Source organism: Mauremys mutica, chromosome 5 (genome assembly GCF_020497125.1).
Source record: "Mauremys mutica isolate MM-2020 ecotype Southern chromosome 5, ASM2049712v1, whole genome shotgun sequence".
NCBI lineage: Eukaryota > Metazoa > Chordata > Testudines > Geoemydidae > Mauremys > Mauremys mutica.
Genome location: NC_059076.1, coordinates 17,265,994 through 17,289,177, shown reverse-complemented (window position 1 = coordinate 17,289,177; position 23,184 = coordinate 17,265,994). Strand labels below are relative to the sequence as shown.

At 40.9% G+C, this 23,184-nt stretch overlaps 1 protein-coding gene across 5 annotated transcripts in view; it reads left to right on the top strand.

The window, feature by feature from the left end:
* SLC4A4 (solute carrier family 4 member 4) overlaps positions 1-23,184 on the top strand; it is a 303,735-nt gene that overhangs the window by 184,019 nt on the left and 96,532 nt on the right. For 4 of the 5 annotated variants that reach the window (XM_045019895.1, XM_045019894.1, XM_045019896.1 and 1 more), the window contains one exon: positions 12,319-12,395. In XM_045019895.1, coding sequence (XP_044875830.1) covers positions 12,319-12,395 — 77 coding nt within the window. Of the gene's footprint in view, positions 1-3,414; positions 3,511-12,318; positions 12,396-23,184 lie in introns of all 5 variants that reach the window. The other variant, XM_045019893.1, reaches the window with a different exon arrangement.

The following is a 23,184-nucleotide window of genomic DNA, read 5'->3' as shown; positions in this document are numbered from 1 at the left end:
TTTTAAATGGAAATAATTTTTGAAAATAAAATTTACCTGTTACCCATTTTCATTTTTGCTGTTTGGTTTGGAAAATAAAACTTAGAAGTTTTTCACTTTCTTCTCTATCTCGTCCTCCTTAGCACTAGGTCACTTACTATTCTAAAAGGAGGAAGAACAGTTTAAAAACAACAACCTCCCCGCCCCCCTAAAAAAAAAAGCACAAAAAAAACCTTGAAGGTAAAGCCTCTTTTAGGATTATTGCCTATTTTTGTTTAAAGAGCATTTTGTCATTTAAATAACTGCAATGTAATTCTCCTTTAATTGTCACATGTCTGGAATTACAAGTAATTTTGTTTTGAATCATTTAAATGGTATGAAAATTAACCTCCTGTAACTTGCTTTATCTGGGAAAGGGTTGACTTTTTAAAAAACTTATTTTTTATTCTTTTAGAACAAGAGCATGAGCCAGTTTAGGATTGATACACTTTAACCTGTATGCTATCAAAGGTAGCAAGAAAAACAAGGAATATAGAAATAATTATTAGACAATAAACAGAGAAATGGACTATTTGTTTATATTCAGATTGAGGTAGCAAAATCAGTAATATAATAAAACTAAGAGGGACTCAGTCCTGCAAACCCTGCATTTTATAACAAAGGAGTTGGTGATATTACAAGCATTGACAAGTTTAGGCTGATTATTATATATCTCTTTGGCTTATTTGGTTTTGTTCATGTTGTTTGTGGGGAAGGAATCTGGGAAGTTCTGTATACATTACACAGTAGGAAAACTTGAACAAACAGAAGTTTAATAATTTCTTAACTCTTAAGTTAGTTGTTGTTGTACTCTCACTTTATAATGCGCAGTCATGAAGTCTCCATGGGATGACTCCTAAGAAGCAACTCGCTCAGTGTGTTCAGCGGTTGCCCTGTATTGGCTAGCCCACAGAGGAGCTCTTGCTTCTATTGCTGATGTCTCATGGATAATCTGCAGCTCAGGTGGTAGAGGCCTATATGTTTGGATCCAAAGAACTTGGGTTCTAGCTCACCTAGTGACCACGATGTCTTTGAATTGCAGACTATGGGTTTGTTACAATTTGATGTGATGCACAAATAGTTTGGGAAAGACCATTGCAGTGTTTTTAAAATCCATTTTCATATTCGCTTTCATTAAAATCACTTGGAGATTTGTGAAATGTGTGTAAAATTCAGCATTGTTAGAGGGGGAGAGTTTCAAAGGCACAAATAGGAGCTAGGTTCCTAACTTCCATAGACTTTCAATAGCAGCTGGCTACCCTATGTGCCTTTTGAAAATCTCACCCAGGATGACCATCTCTTCATTACAAGGGCTGGCACAATCATTCTGTTCCTAATTCATTTGTTTAATTACTTCTCTTCAAAAGACATAGTGATGATTAAATTAGCCAAAACACTTTTGAAGTTTAAAATCCTTCGATGGCAAAGGTATGCAATAAATGTTTTTATTTACAAACGTGTAATTAGGGTTGAGACTTGGTCTTGCCCAGCCAACATTGTTTCAAGAGGAACTTCTCCAGAAATCATTTTGCTTTGATTGGATCCACTGATATGAAAGAGGCTGTGAAAATCATAATAATTTCCTAATAATCATAATCATTTGATGGAGGAGAGTAAATATGGGCTATTTATTTCAAGTACTCTGTTGCTTGAGCAAGCGGCAGATGGTTATCAAAAGCATACAAGGCAAAGATCTCCACTTGGATCTTGTTGGCTGGAGCTACCAAAAGTTGCTCTTTCAAAGGCACCATCCTTCATTTCTTTTAATAAAATCTGCAATCATTTCAACACTAACTTCAAAAATGTTTAATCGAAATGTTGGTTTCCAGCATGAGGAAGAGGACTGCACTATTGCATCTCATTTTGTAAGTTGACTTTGAGTGTTCATCATGTTAATTTTAAGGTTTCCTTTCTGGTCACTGAATATGGCATTATTAAGAAAGATGGAAGAATAGTTCTAGGCACTGGATTTCACAGCCAGTCTTTGGCTATCTGGCAAGGCATTCCAGGCCTGAAATTTTAGAGGCTTTTGAACATCTAGTTAATGTATTGGGCTGCACACAGGACTAGAAGACAAGAATTCCCAAGTTTTTAATCCCCACTCTGACACTGACTCACTGTGTGCCCTGGCACAAACCTTAGTTTGCCAATGTGTAAAATGAGGATAATACTGACCTTGCATTACACAGGTATATGAGGATTAGTTAGTAAATGCTCATCGGTGTTTTTTGAAGCTGAAAAATGCAATGCACTATACATTTTAGCCATTAGTAGAGGGCTAGTTTTCCTTCTTGCTAGAATCTTGAAACACCGACACCATGCGAGCCGACAGCTTGCCAGATAAATGAGTAAATCAGTCAAAATGAGCAGAAAAAAAGGCAATAGAAAATTGTGTGTGGACGCGCGCATGTCCTTAATACATAATGCCATGTTACAAAAGCACTGTGTGTATTGTGTGTATTTTTTTTTAAATACCTAGTGCACATTATGTAGAGGGTTGCCAGGAGGAGAAAGCTGGGTGGGTTGGTTGGTTGGTTGGTTTTCTCTGAGCTGACATGAGTAGTTTGCAAGTAGAAATGTTTAAAATAACCATGTTTATTATAATGCTTCTTATAGAATGTGTTCAAGAATACAACAAAGAATGATGGATATTGACAGTGGAACACTTTTTTTTCCTTTTTAAATGTTTTACTGTATAGTACAATACAGCTTTATTTTGTATAGTGTCTTTCATACACACTGTGTCCCAAGTCTCTGTAGAGTTGAATAATACAGGAACAGAGTTAAACAACAGCACAGGGGGAGAGATTCAGGAGGAAAAGAGATGTTTTCAAGTGATATTTGAAAAGAGCAGGAGAATTAGTCATTAGCATTATTTAAAGTGCCACAAAATGGAGTACATTTACAGAACACTAATTGGTGTATATCTGGCTATGTGCAGCGGCCAAGATTTTCAAAGCTGGGCTCCTAAAGAGAACTGATTAATTTTTCAAAGATGCTGGCCACTTGCAGCTCCTATTGATTCCACTGGGAGCTGGGGCTGCTCTGTAATTCAGGCTACTTCTATTTTGGTAAATGAATTTGGATTTAGATGTCTAACTTTTGACCAGTATTAACCTACAAGACACGGTGCCCAAGTGCTGAAGAGTGAAACTGGAAGGGGGTTTTTCATGCCCTCTCAAGAGTTATTCCCAGAACAATGTTGCTGTGTGGAGAGGTGGGTTTGTGTGTTTAACAACATGAATGTTCGGACAGTGTCTTTCCTAACTTGCTCGTGCAATTGCTTTAGCTTTTTTTCCTTCAGTTTTTTTTATTACTTAACTTTGCTCTCTTCCTCCTCCTCCTCCTCGCTGCTGCCATTGTCTCCTGCACTGTCTTCTGCTTTCAACACTAAAGCACGCAGCCCACTTGAGAGTTCTGTGCCCTGCCTAGCAACCCGCACGTTGGATGATGAAATCCGAGTGCAGCGCAGCCCCAGCGTGGGATGGCTAAGTAAGTCAGTGATTGGGGACATGGGGAGGAGGGAAGAGCTACTGCACATGGATAGGTTAGTTTGGGGAAACATAGAAAGGGGGAACACAGCAGTTAAAATTCTTAAATGTGCCCTACCATAGTAATAGCCAGAGAGATTGGAAATCCTCTCTGCATAGACTAGATACAGCAATAGCAGTTCATGTGACCCTGGGATGCCCCAACAGCGTTTCCTGCTCTTTTCTCAAAGTTCTAGTGCTGAAAGGGTAGTTCAGGTTCCATTCCCAGCCAGACTCTTGTCTCTCTTCTAAGTCAGCCAGTGAAATTATCAATGAGAGGCAATGAATGTGGTGGGTTTTTTGATGGAGACACCTTCCTACTAGGGACCAGACCAAGACCATCAACTCATTCACTAGGTCACTAAACAGCCAACACATGGTAACAGCTTCCAGTCTGGAACAAAGTCAGATTGTCAAACTACAGGTGAAAGGCCCCATAATCTCATTAACAATCCCTCAAAGCGGCTATTACTAAACAATTAGATTTAGCAAGTTACCTGTTGTTTATATATTTAAATATCTGATATTATTAAGAAAGTTTTTAACAAGGTTTGCCAGTTGTACAATGTATTACAAATGCAAAGTTGAATTTTGGTTCCCTACAAATGAAATATGCATCTATGCAGGTTTCCATATATCACAAAGCTGGCAAAACTCAGTGATGAGTTGAGCTTTGTTCAGGGCCTGTTCCTACCACTGCTCCTCATGTCGTCTTGCTGATTTCAGTGGAGCTGTTTGTTTTCAGAGCAAGGTACCGTCAATACAATGATGATAGAATGGGGCCTTTACAAAGCCATAGTTGTTTTTAATAATCGTCAAATGTTTGAATTGTGAACGTTAAGTTGCCAGAACAATAAAAGATAATTATACAGTGTATTAGTAGAAAGAAATGTCAAGTTGAAGAGGTTTTGAGTGGTTTATTTTTTGTGCTAGCACCTGATGGTATAAACTCAAGAGGTAACATTACTGATATCACAGATATGGTGAGGTGGCTTGGCCCATATTCAGGAAATTATTCCTATTTAGCAGAGCGCTTAAGCATATGCGGCACGTACTTTAAGGATAAGCATGTTCTTCAGTGCTTTGCTGAATTAGGACTCTAATGCAGAAATTCTTTCCTCCATCTAATTGTATAGAAGAGTGAGCTTCTGAGGATTGACCTAGCATGGTTTCTTGTTCCTCTGCTCCCAGACTCCTCTTTATTTGCATCTGAGCAGCGTATTAGCTGGGCTCCTGAAGGTTAACAACCCCCACCCCCACACTCTATTTTCTGTTCTTTCTCTCTACTGAGACAGTGTTGCTAGAGCTTCTAGCACATTGCCTCTATATTGTATTTATTTCAGTAGCAGGACACCACTGGGTATGAATAACATTGTGTTAGTTCAGGTCTGGCACGTGGTCATTTAAAGAAATTTCTAGGGCTCAATTTCTTTTTGTTTGACACAAAACCATGGAACTTTTGTGCAGTGTTGGCAATTTCCCAGGAAAAACTAGTTTAGGACAAGGTGGTGGTAAATACCGGCTTACATCTGGTTTAAACTGGGAAACTGGGGCGAGGGGGAGAGGAACGGGTGGCATCCATGTTCAACAAGCACGGAATGAATCTTTTCAAACTTTGGATACATCCATTCAAAACTGAGGAATAGGCTCGTTCTATCCACTGCTTCAAAGTTGGTCTTCTGCTACAGAATACTGCGTAGCCAAGTGGACCTGGACTGGCAGTCTGCAACTCTGCCTGCTTCTGATTGCTTAGTGCTTCAAGCCTACCCCTCTGCATTACTGTCATGTTCGTATAACCAGATGTTTTTGACTTTTATGTTATCTTGAAAACGGAAATGAGTCATGACATGTATACCTTCTTTGAGGAAAATACCGAACCAAATATATGCAGACATTCTGATGTTCGGTATAATAATTACATACATTAGCAGTACACCCACTGCAGTTGTACTTTAATTTAGGGTTGTACAAATAAAATCGATGAATCTACTGCCTTATGTAACCACAATTTGAATATGTAACTAAAACTAAATGTAATGGGGTGTGTGTAATGAAACAGTTTTTAAAAAATGCCTTCAACTGGGACTAACTAGTTTCGTAAAAACTGCCTCTGGCCATCCCTGCTTTTGTGGCAACGTTGTTTAGCAAGGATGCCACATGCTACTAACAGAGTCTACTCAAGTTTGTATTTCTCCAGCTGTTGATGTCTGCATGTTAAGTGGGACCGTTTTTTAGTTGCACACTTTTTTAACAAAAGGCCATTTAAGTGCTTCTAGTTTTTTGCTTGCTTGTCTTAGAAATCATATTTATTCTTCTCTTCCCCTCCACGGTTCGCCACTAGTCCTTTCCTCTCTTCAGTATGCATTTTTCTGTCTTGTAGCAAGTGACACCATTCGTATCTTACTGTTTTGTTTTTCCCACAAGGAAACGCGCTCTCTTTTCTTGTGAGCCTGTGGAAAATTTCCTAGATACAACTCCTGCCAGTACTGGAAAAACAGCCTGTAGGAAATGGGATCTTAGCTCAAGGATAAGCAAAGTTCGGCTTAAAGATCTTTGGTGACTTGAGGTCAGGGTCACCTCAGTTGGAGTCGGGAGGTGCAAACTAGAAACTGCAGCTCCCTGAACCAGCAAGTCTTGCTTATTCTTAAGTGTCGGTGGATGGGAGATTGGAGTCCCTACTGCAGCTTCCTCTTAGGGGTTCCTCTGGGGAAGGGCGACTTCGGCTTCCGCTGGGGATTTTACAGCAGCTTGGCCAGTGGAGGAGGGGAGACGCTGAATCCACACATTGCCCTAATGACCAGGGTCATGTCACCATGGCCCTGCTCACTTTTTGGGTCAGCCTGGCCCTTTGCTGGTTCCCTGGGTGACACCCCATAACCTCTCCATGGCAGTCTCTAATGCAGTGAGCCTGCCACGGTGGGGATATTGTTACATTCACACAAGCAGCAGTTGCAGTGGCGCTGATTGCATGAAATGGTGGGTTGTCTTGCTTGTCTTTGTGACAGTCTATGCAGCAACACTGTTTTTTTTGACAGAGAAATGTGGTCAGGTCCATACATGCTGCATCTGTTATACTGTTCTGGGAGTCCTGAAGCACCCATGCCACATTGCCCAGCAGTCGTCTTGTATTGAGAGGCTTTTGGGTAACTTCTAAAAATAGGGCAGTGCATGCTGGGATGGAGTTCATAGGGTCAGCTCAACTGGTATAGATACAATGCTTGCGGCTTCCCATCCATGCTCTGGAGAGGCCAGTGCAGAGAGTGCTCATTTGAGCCTGGCCTGAACTGAAGACCTTGTCCCAGAGTTTGACACCAATGCTTATAAAATGTCTTGGAAGACTGTGGTGTGTGGACGTGAAACTTGCAAAGTGTTGCAAACTCAAGGTGTTGGAGCCAAAAGGAGCTGAAGATGTGCGTCATCTGTACCTGGCAGCTATATTCAGTCAGGATTGTGAGAAGCTCACCGCTTCCCATCAGATACAGGCACTTCCTTAGGCTCTGATACGCAGATCTAAGGGTGAACAGAACCGTGAGTGAAGACTTTGTAGCTTGTTGTGCCAAGTGAAGATAGAAAAAATAGGCCTGAATTTGACAGGTGGTGTGTTTCATCATTAAAGACCCAGGATAATTAGGAGTGATAACTGCGTATATCGGGGCTGAATGTTGCCCTTTACCTCCTGCACTCAAGTCGTCTTATCTATGAAGAAAGTCAAGGAATTGTGACTCTCTTGAAAAAAGAGAGACATGAGGAGTTAACCTGAAGAGGACACTTGCCCTCCATACAGTGTTCCTTTAAATAAAGATTCAAGATCTAAGAACCTATTTGTGGCTATCTGTTCAAACTATTTTCATGCTCCTTTAGGGTCAATTGTCAGTGAGAGTCTGAATTCAGGAGTCCGGTTTCTTGTGCACTTAGTATTTCCAGCACCTGTTGCTCCTAAATTTCCAAAAGTAGCTGGTGATTTAGCCACATGGCTGTTACTGAAAGTAAAGAGAGAGGACTTGTGTAGCTTTACTCCCCAGCAGTGTTTTGAAAATGTAGGGAATTAAGGTTAAAACTTCCCCCTGACATCCAGTGGGTTGGGATGGGAATGAGTGTGAAGGTGTTGGGAGCCGTGCATCCTGTGAAATCAGCAACTGTGCATGCAAAGTGCACTAGCTGCTGTGTTATAAAATGCAGAGTGATGTGCTAGCAGGATCAGGCATTCAGTCTCTGTAAAAAAGGATACATAAACATAAAATGCAGATAAACGTACAGCCTTAAACATTAAAAACAAGTGTTCATACTTGAGTTTTAGAGGAAATGGTTGTTTTATTGGTCCCTTGTTTTCCAGCTGTGACTGTTGGCTGGTCTTTAACACTGAGGTTAGCCAACTAAAGATTGAAGTACCTGCATTTTATTTTGTTGGAAGGCGAAAGCCTTTCTGCCTGAAACAAAAATGCCAAGGTTAAACCTATTTATTTTTCACAGCGGTTAGTAGAATGTCTGGACTTAGTTTCTGGCTAAAGTAAGTCATTATAGCATCGCAAGTAGCGATGCCATAGTTACAGCTGAGATGTGTACAGCTCTGCATCTCAAAAACAGAAGGTGGTACAGAATATGGCCTTTTCTTTAGGGGTCACTTCCTTCCCCGCTGAATTCAGTGGGACTTTGGCCCCTAAGACTGGGATCACAGAGCCCTCTTTGAAAGTTTCAGTTGAAGGAACCATAGTGCAGTTACTGTGATGCTGCTGTTGTCTCCCCACGTTTGAAGGCCCCTCACTAGCAATATGAGCGGTAGCTGGAAGGGCAGGGTTTTTTTTGAAGAGCCCCTCTGCTCTGGATTTCACTTGTCCCATTGGATTAACAGTTTTCTACCAATGTACTTCAATCGTAAATCAAGACTGGATGTTTTCCTGAAAGATCTGCTCAGGTTCAAACAGGAATTAATTCAAGGAAATTCTGTGGCCTGTGTTTTACAGGAGGTCAGCCTGGGTGATCACAGTGGTGTCTTCTTGCCATATAATCTGAGTCTATTAACCTAAATACAGCATTCCGGGCATGTTAGTTCAGTCTTGGGCAGCTCATAAGAAAGATCCCACCAAATTTTGTGATGTGGACAGGTATCTGCTGGTGAGTAGCTGGAAATTGCCTGACTCGGTCCATGTGTGGCCAAGTCGAGATTTGGCGCTAGAAATCCAGATGTTAGTTCATCAACAGGACCATCTTTTTTTGCCAGTGCAGCCAACAGAAAATGGAATTACACCTTCAGCAAATGGCCTTCCCCATAGCAGCACAGCATAAGGCGCCTCCAAAACTCTTCTGAATACTCTCAGATGTGTTTAAAACAAGCTGTTTTAAATAAAGCAATTGGCAAGTTTTTAGGTTTTTTCCTCCCCAAAGTTTTTCTTTTTTGTTTTTGTTTTTTAAACTTGAAGCCACTCATGCAGTGGCCTCTCAATGACCATATGACATGACTGCAGACACTGCCAAGATTTGGAGATCATATGACAAGAAGAAAAGCTCCTTGGACAATGAGAAATCAATCCCAACATCTCTGTCTGCTGCTGCATCCAACAAGCAGCCCAGACTACCCAGCCCAATGGCGATGGGTAGGTGGTAGATTCGGGATACAGCAATTATGTACCCTACCCATGAGCATTCCCATCTTTGAAGGTATGTGAACTTCTTCAAAGCTGTTGAGCTCAGCTGTAGTCAATATTGTCTGTTTCATCTCTCATTTAATAGGAAAGGACCCTCGATAGGAACCTTTTGCTTCAATTCACCCAGCTGCATGATACCAATTATTGGTTTGAACAAGTTCTGTAGTTACCAAAAAAAAAAGCCTTCCCATTTCTTTATTTGATTTCAGATTTGCAAAACTCCCCTCCATGCTTCTCCACTCAGTTCCAGTTTTTCTTTTTAACCTATATGTACATTATGTACTTTTACTTGTGTAAAACATAATTCCCAGAATTCGCAGCCTGTCTGTAACTTTTAAAAACTAATGAATTAACTAAACGCAAGAAGAAAAAACACTGGGTTTTCATAATGCACGACAGGATTCAAAGAATCGAGCCTTATTTTGCTTCTCCATTTCCTCTATGCTCTGTGGCAAATATTTCTTTACATTCTTTTCAAAATGAGGCAGATTGTTTTCAGAAACACAAAGCAAGGTGTATATTGTTGAATAGATGCAGATATGCCATCAGGCAAATTTGATGTCTTTTCCCCCGGTGATTTTTTTATCATGCGTGACACATACACAAAGCACAAATCAAATACTTTACTGAAACTTTAGGGGCACCACTCAGGTTGGCATACTGAAAGTTAAACTAGGGAACATTTGAGGCTGCACGTAACTGGTCTCAAGTATGTAATTTCCCACCTGGTACTCTGGGAAAATTTTGCATGGAGTTGGCTTGGATGATGGGAGGGAGTTTGTGGGTCTCCTTTCATAGCATCTATCCAAGCTCAGCTGCTTATTACTGTGTTTTTAGCCATTCTTGTTCAAAGTAATAATGAACCATGTGAATATTATAATTAAAACTGGATCAGGAAAAGAGTATCTTGAGTCTGTCCATTTACTTTCCTCGCAGTGAGTCCAAACCCTTTTGATTACTTGAAAGTTGTCTCAATATGTATCGATAGCCTCATCTTAAAAGGGGAGGTATATACTGCATACACACGTAAGGTTAACAATGGAGATAAAAAGGAAAGTAAATTGGAACTTCCCTAAGCGCTGGAGACCCTCTTATAGAACCTCTAGGAAATCCCTACTGAAAGTCATTGAAATTGCTATTCTGGTCTTCCCAAATTTCATCAATCTGCTGGTCCCCATGCTGGATAAGTAGACATGTTCTAGGACCCTGGATTTTGTTTTTTAACTTGCACCAATTGAGTGTCACAGAGGATATATGCTTATTGGAAGATAATACAAATTGATGCCATAATATCACTTGTGCCCCAGAAGTTTTTAATTGAATTCCTTATCAGAAAGGGGGGCTTGAGAGCAGTGTTTTTGCCTTAACAAAAGGTGCCAGTGGCTTACCAGTCTTGGCACCTGAGTGTATCTCCAGCAGTGCAAAGGTGGCTGAACATCGTAACATTAGAAGTAGATTTTCAAAAGAGCTCAGTTCCTAGTTGTGCACCTGAATGGAGTAACCAGGTTTTCAGAGTTCTCAGCTTCCAGTGAGAACAGTGGGAGCTGCTCGGTACTGATCTCTTCTGGCCTCTGGATTATAGTTTGAACAAACCTCCATAAATTAAGAGGCTTATTTTGAGACATATCCCAACCTAGAGTCTGAAAACTTGGTTGGGAAATCTCACAGCAACTCTCTTTGAGATTTTTCTATATCTCCACTTCTGGTCATGATTAGAAAAATTTGGGTTAACAGCCTCTCTTGCTGTATGTTAGAACTTCTGGTTCCAACAGAAGTCTCTGAGAAGGTATCCTAGCATTTCAGAACCATAAAAAGAGCATATTCAGAAACTGACATGCCTTTCAGATTCAGGGTATTATATTTGTCGTCAGTATCTCTCTTTGGCTGCTGTTTGATTTTTTTCCCCCCTTTTCTTGTGGTTATGACTGTCCCTTTGTGGGTTTTTTAAAATAAAAAATTAAAGGGTTCTAATAGAATTTTAGAAATGAGTGAAGGTTTGGTTGCTGCTTATTTTTCCAAGTTATTTCCTCCTCTCTGCTGCAGTGTCTGAAAACATAAGGTTCAACTGGAATAATTGTCCATAAGTTTGCGGACAATTACTATCTGGATTTGCTGCCTTGAGGCCTGTTAGGTTACTTTACTGACATTTTAAGGCTAAGCAGCGTGTATCTTGTCAATCGCTTCTTTGAAAGAAAGGTTAAGTCCACCTATTTAAACTATTGGCCTCTGTCTTCTGGGTAACTTCAGTCCGCTATCCTATTGATTACGGTGTTTTACACCAAGTTGATGTGCAGATAGTTTTGTCTCTTCTGTTCAGCAGTCTCAGAATTAGCCTATGGTTGACAGGGAGGGTCAGTTACCAAGGTAATTGGAAGAAAAGTAATTTCTTCCAAACAGCATCAGCTGATACTATAGACAAGCTCCCAGTATGCAGTGTTGATTAAACCAGCTGTTTGGTCAGCTTACTTAGAAAGCTTCCTATTCTCTTAGCTGGGGGGACTAGTGTAGGAAGGGTTACCTGTCAAACATGTCCAGGAGCAGCGCTCAAACTGTTTTTTGGAAGTGCCTTAAACTTTATTTTATTTCTGTTTCATACTGAGCGCTTGTCTACGCTACCCGCTGGAATGGCAGGCAGCGATCGATCCAGCGGGTTTGATTTATTGCGTCTAGTATAGACATGATAAATCGACCGCTGAGCGGTCTCCCGTCGACTCCGGTACTCCACCAGAAGAAGGAGCGCAAGCGGAGTCGACGGGAGAGCGTCAGCTGTCAACTTACCGTAATGAAGACACTGCGGTAAGTCGATCTAAGTACGTTGACTTCAGCTACGCTATTCACGTAGCTGAAGTTGCATATCTTAGATCGACCCCACGCGGTAGTGTAGACAAGCCCTTAGTGTGGGAATTTTGTGGACCAGATACTATGAATCTTTGGTTTCCTTCTATCCTCTTTGCAACTTTGAACTCCATAAAGCACCCTGTATCCGGCTCTACAATTTTTCCAGTTTGGCCCATTACCCTGCCCTTCTTATGCAGCCCTTTGGAAGGTAGTGCTATAGCCAGGCCCTCTGTGTCCTTTTTGCTGGGTTGTAACTGATGCCTTAACTGGTATTGACCTTGTCCTTACAGGCAGTCCAGCCATGACTCATAGGAACCTGACTTCCACCAGTCTGAACGACATCTCTGACAAACCTGACAAAGAGCAGGTAAGCTTCAAATTCTGACTTCATTTGAAGTTGTGCAGGAGGAGGAGGGGGAGTTTGGACCATAAAACTGGAGTGCAAGAAATGAGCAAGAAACAGGTAAGTAGATGGGTCAGGTGTTCTGCATAACCGGCTTACAAAACGCCCCAATTGTAAGTATCATTCATTTATAAAGCAGCAGCTGTGGTATTGTCAGGGATGAAGGAACCACTGCTTGTGGTAGTTTGTGGTGTGACTAAGAGATCCGGCAACCATATTGCTGATTTACTGGTTAAGCAAAGTACGTTGTCCTTTTCCTTGTGAAGTGAATGGATAACATCTAGCTTCTGATTATCTCCAGCTTTCCTCTAAACGTTGAAAGAGAGATGCATACTTTCAGCCTAGGTTCCACAACACACTTTATAGTAGATGTTATGAGTTAGAGCTGCTTGTACCATAGGGTGTGCCCTCCCATCCGGTGGGTGATGGAGTCCTTATCAGTGATCACTTCAAAAATGCACATTTGACCAAAAAGGGCTTAAAAGAAACCCAAGACGATATTAAAAAAAAATAAAATAAAGTTTGATTGAGTAGACCTGTGATGTCAATGAACATAAAACCTTTGTTACCAGCTTCCAATAATTTGCCTGTTTGAGGTTCTTTTGCACGTGCTAAGGGTATCATACTCATTTCCTCGGTGTGTTTTCTCATCTTTTCAGAGAGTTTAGGATTTTAAAGAGTAAGTTCATTTCAACACTTTGAAAGCTAGTGTCTGAATAAATGCTCTGCAAATTTCGATCATCCTTTTTGTTACAGATTCAAAACCAAGTTATTTTCAAGGTGTGACTGTTTCTCTGGTGGCATCTCCCTCCGCCCCCCCACTTCTTCTACACTGTTTATTCCCTTGGTTATTTCTTGATGCAAAGGAGAATTACATAGTTAATGTATTTCCCTGAGAATGTTATGATCAGCCAGGTGAGAATGACTCAAGTCCTTCGCAGTGATAGTTGCTGGCAATGTTGCTGCTGCTTATTTGAATAGAGCTGAGTTTTTGTGTTAAAGGGGCACGTGAACACAGTCGGTATAAGAAAAAGAGTTCAAAATTACTTCAGGTTCTACAATTGCCTTTCAGTGCTTCCAGCCAAATTTTGTGGTTTATGCTATCGTTCATTTCTCTGGTTTGAAACAAAAAAAATTCTTTCCCTGTTTGCTGGGTGAAAGATCCACACAAGTGGGAAATGACTGAGTGGAGAAACACCGAAATGGACTGTACAAAAACTTCAGTCAAATGCACGGAGTAGAAAGAATATAGGGAGACACAGTTTCACCTCTAATCTTAGTTTTAATAATCTGTTAAAAATTACTTCCAGGAAAGTTGTTGTTTTTTATTTATTTATTTATTTTATTTATTTGCAAAATATCCAGTTTTGTCAACACCAAATCATTTTGTGGAGATAGTTTCGTTTTGAGAGCGAGACACCCTCACTGTAGATGGGTTGGGGGTCTGCCTTGGAATCTTTTAGACCCAGGTTCAAGTCCTTGTTTTGCCTGAATCAGAGGAATTGGAGATGAAGAGCTCTGCTGTAATTCAGGCAGAGCAAAAAATTGAACCTGAGTCTCCCACATCCTCCACCAGCACCCTAACTACTAGCCTATAGAACAAAAACACAATGGTGCGTTTTCAGAAAAATGTTCAGAAAAATGCTTTCATTCCAACGTGGAACAAAAACCAATTGCAAAACCTCAGAAGTTACCACAGGATAGAATTGCCATCCTCTGTGCTCTGGTTGGTGGTGTCTTTCAAAGTGTGTGTATTTACACAAACACTCTCTGATTTGATTGTAAGGAAGCCTTGATGTATATTTTTATTGATAGAAAGGAACATGAGGCAAAATTCTGTATTTAACAGGAAAGGCAGCAATGTAATACAGTATTAAATGTTTTGTAATCAGGGCCCCTTATACTCAGTAGCAAGTTGAGACCTAAATACTGCAGCAGAATCATGCTGAATTTTGCATCATTTAAATTTTGATGGAAGCATCAAGCAAATCCAGAAAATAGGTTTTTTATTGCATTTAATATAAAAACAAATAACACAGTCAGTGCTATTAATACTGTGTGTATTCCCAAAGTGAGATTTGAAATGTCTTACCATTTTTAATGTGCAGTAGAATTCCATATGGACAATGACTGTCTGTTTATAGTGAAACACTGCTGGGTTTCGACTGTCTTGATCTAAAATGTCTGTTAGTTATTTAGCAGACATCCTGCTAATAAGCTTTTCACAAGAAAACTCTTGCCACATAAGTTTGTCAAAGTTAGCCCAAGAAATTACCTTGGACCCGAACTTTAGTTACTGATTGGCTCATATGCCTACTTTGATAAAATTGGTGAAATTGTGATGAAGCCTTGTAACTTTCTTGAGCTAACCACTTACCAAACAGCCCAGGAAGCTAGGAAATAAGTCATGATTTAATGACAACAGGGCATGTAAAAAGAACTGGTTTTCTTGCCTTGACAGTGAGGCTTTCATTATTTTGGTATTCTGTCTTAGGTCAGACAGTTCACAAGGCTGTATATTGGAATGTGATTCTACTTAAATAAATAAAAATGGGGGGGCCTCTTTCTTTTGTTTGTGTGCACCGGAGACCATCTTATCTTTCAACGGTGGTGTACTGAAGTTTGTTTATGGTTTGTTAGTTAGCTCAAGAGTGGAAATAACTTGCAAATAAAAAGGGGAAAATTGTATTTACATGTTTTAAGTGTCCAAAACTTTTTTGTCTAGCTCATGTTCTCTTCTCCTGCCTATTTATCTTTTTCTGCAAAGTACGGTGATAGAGTTAATAGCATAATAGGATTATAACCAGAACGTGGGTTAATCTGTGTTCCAGTAGGCTCTTAGTAAGCAGAAAAACACCTGGGGAGCATTCGAGGATCTGGAAAAACATATACTGTTTGCTCTTCGTTCACAGTGAAGTTGGTTTTTTTTTGTTCTTTTTTTCTAAAGGGAATTCAGTGTTGGTGGAAAGTGTTTGAGTGATTGCACTGTATCACCAAACAGTTGATACATACACTTCATGTGAGAGGCTCCTTATCCAACTACCAGTCTCTGGAACTAGCAGGTCTCATCTTTTTCCATACTGGGACCCTGCAGCAGTTCCCTTCCATATCTGGGGTGCCCTCCCATTTTAGTAATATAGAAGAACAGGGAGTCATGCCCCTCCAATGCTGATTTCTGACCCTGCCCCAAGGGGTTTGCACCCCTCAGGTTGAGAACCTCTACCTTAAACCATATAATTTCCCTATTTCTCTGAAGTTCTCATTTGGAGAGTGGCTTTTTCCGGGTACCCAAAAATGGAGATGTACATATTGATGTACACATCACACTTCCAGTGGGTCTTCCTAGTCCAGTGTGACTTTCCAAGTTTGAGGAAAGTGAAAACTCCTCTCAAGCTTTGGAAAAGCACGGAGGCCTGGTTAGTGGGGAGGTGAATTCCATCACACACGCCTGGAGTTCCAAAAGGAGGATTGTAACTGTCTCAAATACTTTACTTCTGCATTTTGTATTTCTGACAGACTGAGAGGTTATATACACTTCTCAGTAGGAATGAACAGACTAAACCTAGAAAGTGTCAAAAGAGGACACTGCAGCAGGGACAAATGCAATCTACAACATGTGAAATATGCTGGTGCTTTTCTTTAAGTGCTGCTTGGCTGCTTGTCTCTCCTTGGAGTCATCCTGCCTCTGGCTGCAGTGGTGAAGAACGGTCGTCTGGGCCTGGCAGCTTTCAGGTTACCTAGGTGTTCTCGCAGACTTGGGAGAAAGAGCTGCTGAGAGGCTGCTTGCTGCAGTCTGATGAAGGGCACTAAGAAGCCAGGACCTCATTACAAAGACAGAGGAGCTGTAAGAGGCAATTAGTACTGTATGTAATGGCCGCATTTGTCGTATGGTGAGCTCCTACTGTCCAGAATACCCAAACTAAGCCAGTTACTGTATTTACCAGAACAGAAAGCTAAATAATAGCTAGGCCAGGGCTTTCTAGGGCAGCATATTAGTGAGATCCAGGTATGTTTTCGAGGTTCTTCTGCAGCAACATTCAGGGCTAGTCCCTAAGGCTGCCCTCCTGGCGATTGCAAGGTGCTTATTTGCACCTGCCCATGAAGAATTCTAACGATAAATCAGGGAAGTGAGCCACTGCCCAAAGAGTGAGTTGAAGACAATTGGATTGTCCTTCCTCATCCGAGAGGGCTGGTGAAGCGAAGGAAGAGAAGAAGGCTGCTCCCCATTTTCATTGACTGAAACAAGTGCAACTTTGAGGCAGACTTCACTCTGATTCACATGTGCTTCACTGGACACACTGAGAGTAGTTCCATTCAGCTCAGTGGGCCTGCTCAGAGTGCCTAAAGTTAAATGTGCATATGCCTTCGCAGGACTGGGGACAAAGATGGGGAAAGAACCTATCAGCAGGGGCCTGGGACACACGCATCTGTGCAGACACAGGCTCCGGTAATGTCAGATGGAGGATATGTCCACACTACAGCAGCACAGCTGCAGCTATGCCCCTGTAACGTAGACACTTCTTACGTTGATGAAAGGGTTTTTCCATCACTGAAGTAACTGTAGCTCTTTGTGGTAGCTCGGTCGACCATTGACCTACTGGAGTCTACAGCGGAAGTTAGGTTGACCTGATTACGTTGCACAGGGTGTGAAATTTTTCACAACCCTGAGTGATGTCACTAGGTTGAGCTAAGTTAAGTGTAGGCCAGGCTAAAATGCTAAATTTTGCTAAAATGGTATATAACTGGATTTTCCCATAGCGTGCTAGCAAGGCTGATTACCCAGACAGGAGGGTCAGTAATGTTCCATGCTGCTTACCTTGGATTTGCTTTGTGTTTTCTTCTGATTGTTTTCATCATTGCCTTCTTTAATCTACATTTCAGAATTTAGTCTAGCTGCTGATGGGGTAAACTTTAGACTATTTCCAGAGAGAGAGAGAGAGAATGAACTTCTGACCTCCAGTGGAAGGCTGAAGTGGAACATGTGGGGAGTGGCGAGCGGTCTCAGGGAAGAGCAGAAGGTTCTCAGTTTGGAGAACTCATTCAGAAATGTGGAGCGGTTGCTGCCCCTTCCCCACTGCCAGGGTAGTTGATAGTTAGTTAGTCGGCCTGGGGAAAAGCTTGTTGTCTGAGAGGAATGAAAGGGGTTGGATACTGCAGAGTAGTTACATGGTGGGATTCTCAGAAGGGTTCAGCATTGGCTTCATTGCTTCCATAGAAGTCAATAGTGGCCAATGCAGAACTAGATCAATGCAGAACACTTTAGAAAATTGTCCCACCCATGAAACTCTCTGCTTTCAAATGATCGTAACTTGATGAAACTTCCACTTTTCAGGCTGAAGTTTTCCCATGTTCAGTGTGAGCTTAAAGATGACTTTTTTTTGGACATTTTTGAACTGTGACCACAAGTGACTTGAGAGTGAAAGGAGCTTGGAAAAATTTTTTAAGAGTGAGAGAGCGAGTGTGCACTCTTAATCTGAAATGACTGAGGTTTGCAATTTGAAATGGAAATAGTTCTTGCTAAGGGGCAGTATGTGGCCTTTGTTCTCGATGAGATTAGTTTTGATTTAACTGAGTTAAGAGAACTTGAAAATTACATATACTGAGCCTGAACAGTACAGTTTTTTGCCAGGCTGATTAAGTGTCCTCCTGCATGCTATGTGCGTGTGTGTGTTATTACCTATGGCCCCGATTCTGCAGAGCACTTCATTACATGCTTAACTTTAAGCATGAGTTATCCTATCCCTGTTCCGCAAAGCACTTAAGTAGATGATTAAGTCCTATTGACTTCAATGTATTGAAGAAAGTGTAGAGAAAAGTTTGTGCTAGATATATTGTGTTTGAGAAATTGTTCATGATCATGTAATTAAAAACTGCTGTGATGCCCTTAGGGACAGAGTTAAAATAAACATGTTTAGCCTTAATTTGGTGGTACTGATTTTTGAGTGCTCAACTACACAATGGTTTCTTGACATACATTTGTTTTTCCAGGTAATTTGACTCTTAGGATGGGATTTTCTAAAATGCTCAGCATTGGCCTAACTCTGTTCCCATGGAAGGCAATGGTAAAATTCCCTTTAACTTTAGTGGGGATGAAGTTTTACCAGCGATAAATACAACTGTCGATCCCATCCCATTGCTGTATTTTTGTCATGTCATAGTGTAATTTAGTAATCTAACAGCCTAGCTGTGTAACTGTGTAATAAAGTGTGCTTGGTTTGTTTGAGCGTTACTTTTGATTCCATCTTCTGATACCAGTATCCGTGGTGTAAATCATCACAGACATGAATAAGGCATACATGCCTGCCTCTGAAGATGTAAAGAGCAGGCCCTGTTCAGGAATGATACTTATTGAAGTCAATAGAACTTATGCACATGCTTAAATTAAGGACATGCTTATGTGCGTTTTTGAATTAAGGCCAAAATGTGTAAACCTCACAAGTATTCGATAGTTACAATATACCTAACTGTGTTATTTTTATGGTTGTTTGGGATCTAAATGGTTAATTTCCCCTTAGATAATTATAGACTAACTTTGCACTTTATGCTGTGATCTTATCTTTGGAAAACAAATTGCCTACATTTATCGCCACTGACTTAAAAAAAAAAAATCTTGTCACTAGTTTAGTGTAAATCTGCCCCTCTCTCTCCCAATACAAAGTATGCCTTATTGACTACAGGTTATTGACTCCATGTGATAAGCAGTCAGATTAGACCTGTATCAAAGAACAGGTTGCTCCATAAATAGTGGTGGGGTTAGGAAATTTCCTTTGCATAATACTTTATTCAAGGTCTCTTTCTTGTACTTGGAATAAGATGACATGGCATTGTCATGAGAAGCAGATATAGCCGATAATAAAATGATGTGGAAAGCCTGAAGCGATAAAGCCCTGTGCTGGGTTTCTAAGATAGAGAAAATAGGAATGTCTAGTTTAAGTTCAAAATCCTACGTTTCACTCATTTTCCTGCACATAACTCATAGAAAGTGGATTATTTTGAAGCTGCAGTGACAACAAGAATAAGTAAGGTCTGTTGCCAAAATGGTGAGTTTGCAGAAAAGCTGAACGGTGGATCTTAACTGCACACAAAGAACAACTTGAATTTAGATCTTACGTTTCCCCCACAGACACACACGACATCATATATATACTTTGTGTACGTATCTCAAACCTGTATATTTGCAGATGTTGCTGAGGCTGATAGTGCGACCTAAAACCATATATAGTGGCTTATCTGCCGAAGGAAGTCCCTTGTGACAGTGCAGAGTCTGTCACTATCAGGGGAAAGGTGTTATGTTGTCATCCGGCCATGGGTAAAAGGTGTCCCATCACTTGGCATGCCTCGCTTTTTACCAAGGGGAATGTCAAACTCACCATGATCATAACCAGGCCAAAATTGTGAAACAGTCTAATTTGCTACACGCAGGCCCTCACATGGTTGTATTTGCAGTGTAGCAAGGGCCGCATTGCCTCCCTCTCCTATTTTTCTTTTCTTCCTATTATAGCTGAGCCACAGGAGTGAGAATGCGTGTAACCTGCTAGAAGGAAATAACTACTCCACATCTCCCCCTGTCAGGTGCAGGGTGCTGTTCGCTTGCATAGATTTTAAGGCCAGAACACACCATTGTGATAATCTCGTCACAGGCCATAGAATGTCATCCATTGTTTTCTATATCCAGCCCATAACTTCTGGCTGAACTAGAGTATGTCTCTTTTAGAAAGACATCCAGTCCGGATTTAGTCTTCAGCTAGCCCTTATTAGGGCACTGGAAGCCTCAGGGCATTGCCAGTTGGCTAGAGGGTCTTTCGCCTTGAGGTCACCTGCTCAAAGCCAGCCCAGCTCAGTAGGGAATGAAAGTTGTTTCCATCTGTTGGATGTTTGGTGACCCCTATGTGAGATGAGTTCGGTGGGGCTCAGTTCCAGCTCCTGTATCTCAAAATCTGCTGGCGCCCTCAGCAGAAAGGTCAAGAACTGCATGAGCATGGCAGCTGATGTATCTCTGAGCCCTGAAAGAAGTCCTTCCTCCTCCTTCCCCAGATCTGGGTTGGGGCAAGCTAGCAAGATAGTGTGGGTAGGAAGTTTCCTCTGCTACTGCCTTGTAGATAAACGGCTTCTTTTCTTTTGCCTGGGCTACTTATCCAACTCCTTTCACTAGCACTAAATACACACACAACTGTTTTTTAAATTAAACTCTATAGTGAGCTGCAGGTGGTTTGTAAACATGAAAATTAGTTCATTAAATAATCAACATCCCCCCCGGGCAGTGACAAACTGACTTATTGTACTTTGTTAAATTTAGATTGCACAAGTAACTGCAAACTGTTTCTACATTATGAGCTGCTTTCAGAAGCGAGCATGGTCCTGAGTCAGTCACACCTCTCCACTAGAACCTATTGCTGCTGATTATTAACCTGAACTTAAATGAATCACACAAAATGCTATTTTTAAGCATGATTTATCAGTTTTACTTTTTTCCCTGGCAAATCTAAAAAAGATAATTAAAGAGGAGGCGTGTTCCATTTTTAGCATGTGCTGGCGTTGACAGAACACCCATTGCTTCCCTCCTGATGTCGGAGCTTACACAAATCATTTGCCTTCATTTGTCTTATTTCAGAAGACACCAGCTGTGGGCAGCGTAGCAATCATTTACAGTTAGCCCAACGGGCAAAGGCCCTGGCGCTTTTGGACAAATTTTGTTTTTCTTTTCTGTTTTCCAATTTATAAATAAAAGTCTGAAGTGATGTTCTATGTGCCCCAAGAGCAGAGCTTTGTGGTGGGAGATTCTTCAGACTATAGGAAGGGAGAGAGACTATTTCTTGTCTTTAACACCATATGGCAATGACACCAGTGTAAGGGACATAATTAACATTTTGAGTGCTGTCAAAAAATACAATCCTCGCAAATTAACTTGGATAGATCCTTGCTTGCAGGGTTTGTTCTAGAAAATGCAGGTGAATCCTTTTGGAAAGGAAAACCATTACTGAGATGATTATTACTGCATCCAGTTGTTTTTCCTTCCTTCCCCTGCTCCACCAGTTTGAGATATGTTCGTGATGAAAAATCTGACACGCCTTGGAGTGTATAGTTACCATTAACTGCTTACATAGGAGAGAACTCTTGGGTACTCTGGAATCCTTTCTCTCAAGTGAACTGACAGTAACCTAGTCAAGTAGAAGGACGACATGGAAATACTTTAATGTTCATGGTGTAGTTAAGGAGGCATGCCTGCTAAAAATATGTGTAAGGATAATTTTTAAAATATATTACATATAATGCCTGGATTGTTAGACCTGATATAACTTGAAAAAAACTTCTCAGCATTTAGCCAACCATAGAAGGAAAAAACTTCTTAGTCCACCCAGTGCATCTCTCTGCCAATGTATGATTGTTCTTCACAGCAAATATTCTAATGCTTTGTCCAGCTTAGTCTGCAATGTCCCAAGGGATGGAGCTTCCACTGCTTCAGATGAGAGTACTCCACGTCCTAAGGGATATCAGTGAATATTAGGAAAAACCTTCCAACTACCCACATTTTACCCCGTTTTTACTAGTTTTATCCCCCACACATCACCCTAAATAATTCCTCTTCCTCCTTGGTGTTCAAACCCTTTAAATTGTCCTAGGCTTTCTTATGGTATAGTCCTGCTTCCATTGAAAGCAATAGGTATTTTCCCTTTTACTTAAATGGGAGGAGGATTGGGTGGCTAGTCATCTCTGAATCAAGTTATACATACTGTATATTTAGCGCTTTTAAACTTTCCTTATACGTTTACCCTCCCGCCCCGCCACTTGATCATTTTTATTGCTCTTCTCTGAGTGACACCAGCTTGTCAATATCCTTCTGGTAACAAGGTGCCCAGAAATAAGTACAATATTCCAGGTGCTGTTGCAACAGAGTTGTGAAGAGGGGGTTATTAGATCCCTTCTCTGGGATATTTTAATGCCTCTGTATATGCAGCCAAAACTGGAGTGACCTAGTTTTACTGCTGTATGAGCATTGCAAACTTCATTCAGATTTTCAGTTTAACACCACCACATGAGGTTTTTCTTGCTATCCAGGTTTATCCTTCCCATTGAGTGTATACAAGTTTCAGATGATATGTCTTCAGAAATGTTCTCTCATGTTCTTGTATGTTTGGATTTATACAGTAATAAAAGTGGATGCCTGTGCCAGGTTAAAAGCACCTCTGCCACACATTGAGTCTCATCTTGTTGTTTTCTGCCTATGGCTTTAATGGCTGTAGATAATTTGTGTCATCTTTCTGTCATTGCTGGTGTTTATTACTCTTCCCAGTGTGATGTCTCTGAATTTCACTACGAGTCTCTTCACCTCTAGCTCTGATTTTTAGTGAAAAGAGGCTAGTCATTTTTGTAGTTACTCTTCGTTCTGTTTTGTGGTAGGCTCTCATGCACTGGCATGCTGTTGCAATATTTGAGTTGCCAACAGGCAGGAGAATGATTACAAAAGAGCTAACATATGATTAATTCAAGGAAATATTATAGAACTTATGTGAAAGCTTATTTTTACAAGATCCAAATCTAGGCTCAGTTTCCATCTGACAATATCCCTTAAAAATCTAACTTTGGGAATCCTTAGCTGGAAGGGGAAAAGTGCAATATACCTATAATTAATTGTCTCCCAACCCCCCCGTTAGGAAACTGAGACACAGAGGTTGAGACTTGACTAAGGTCCTACAAGTGGTTAGGGTATTAGAGCTCAGATCCCTTAAATCCCTGTCTCAGGCCTCGGTCCTAA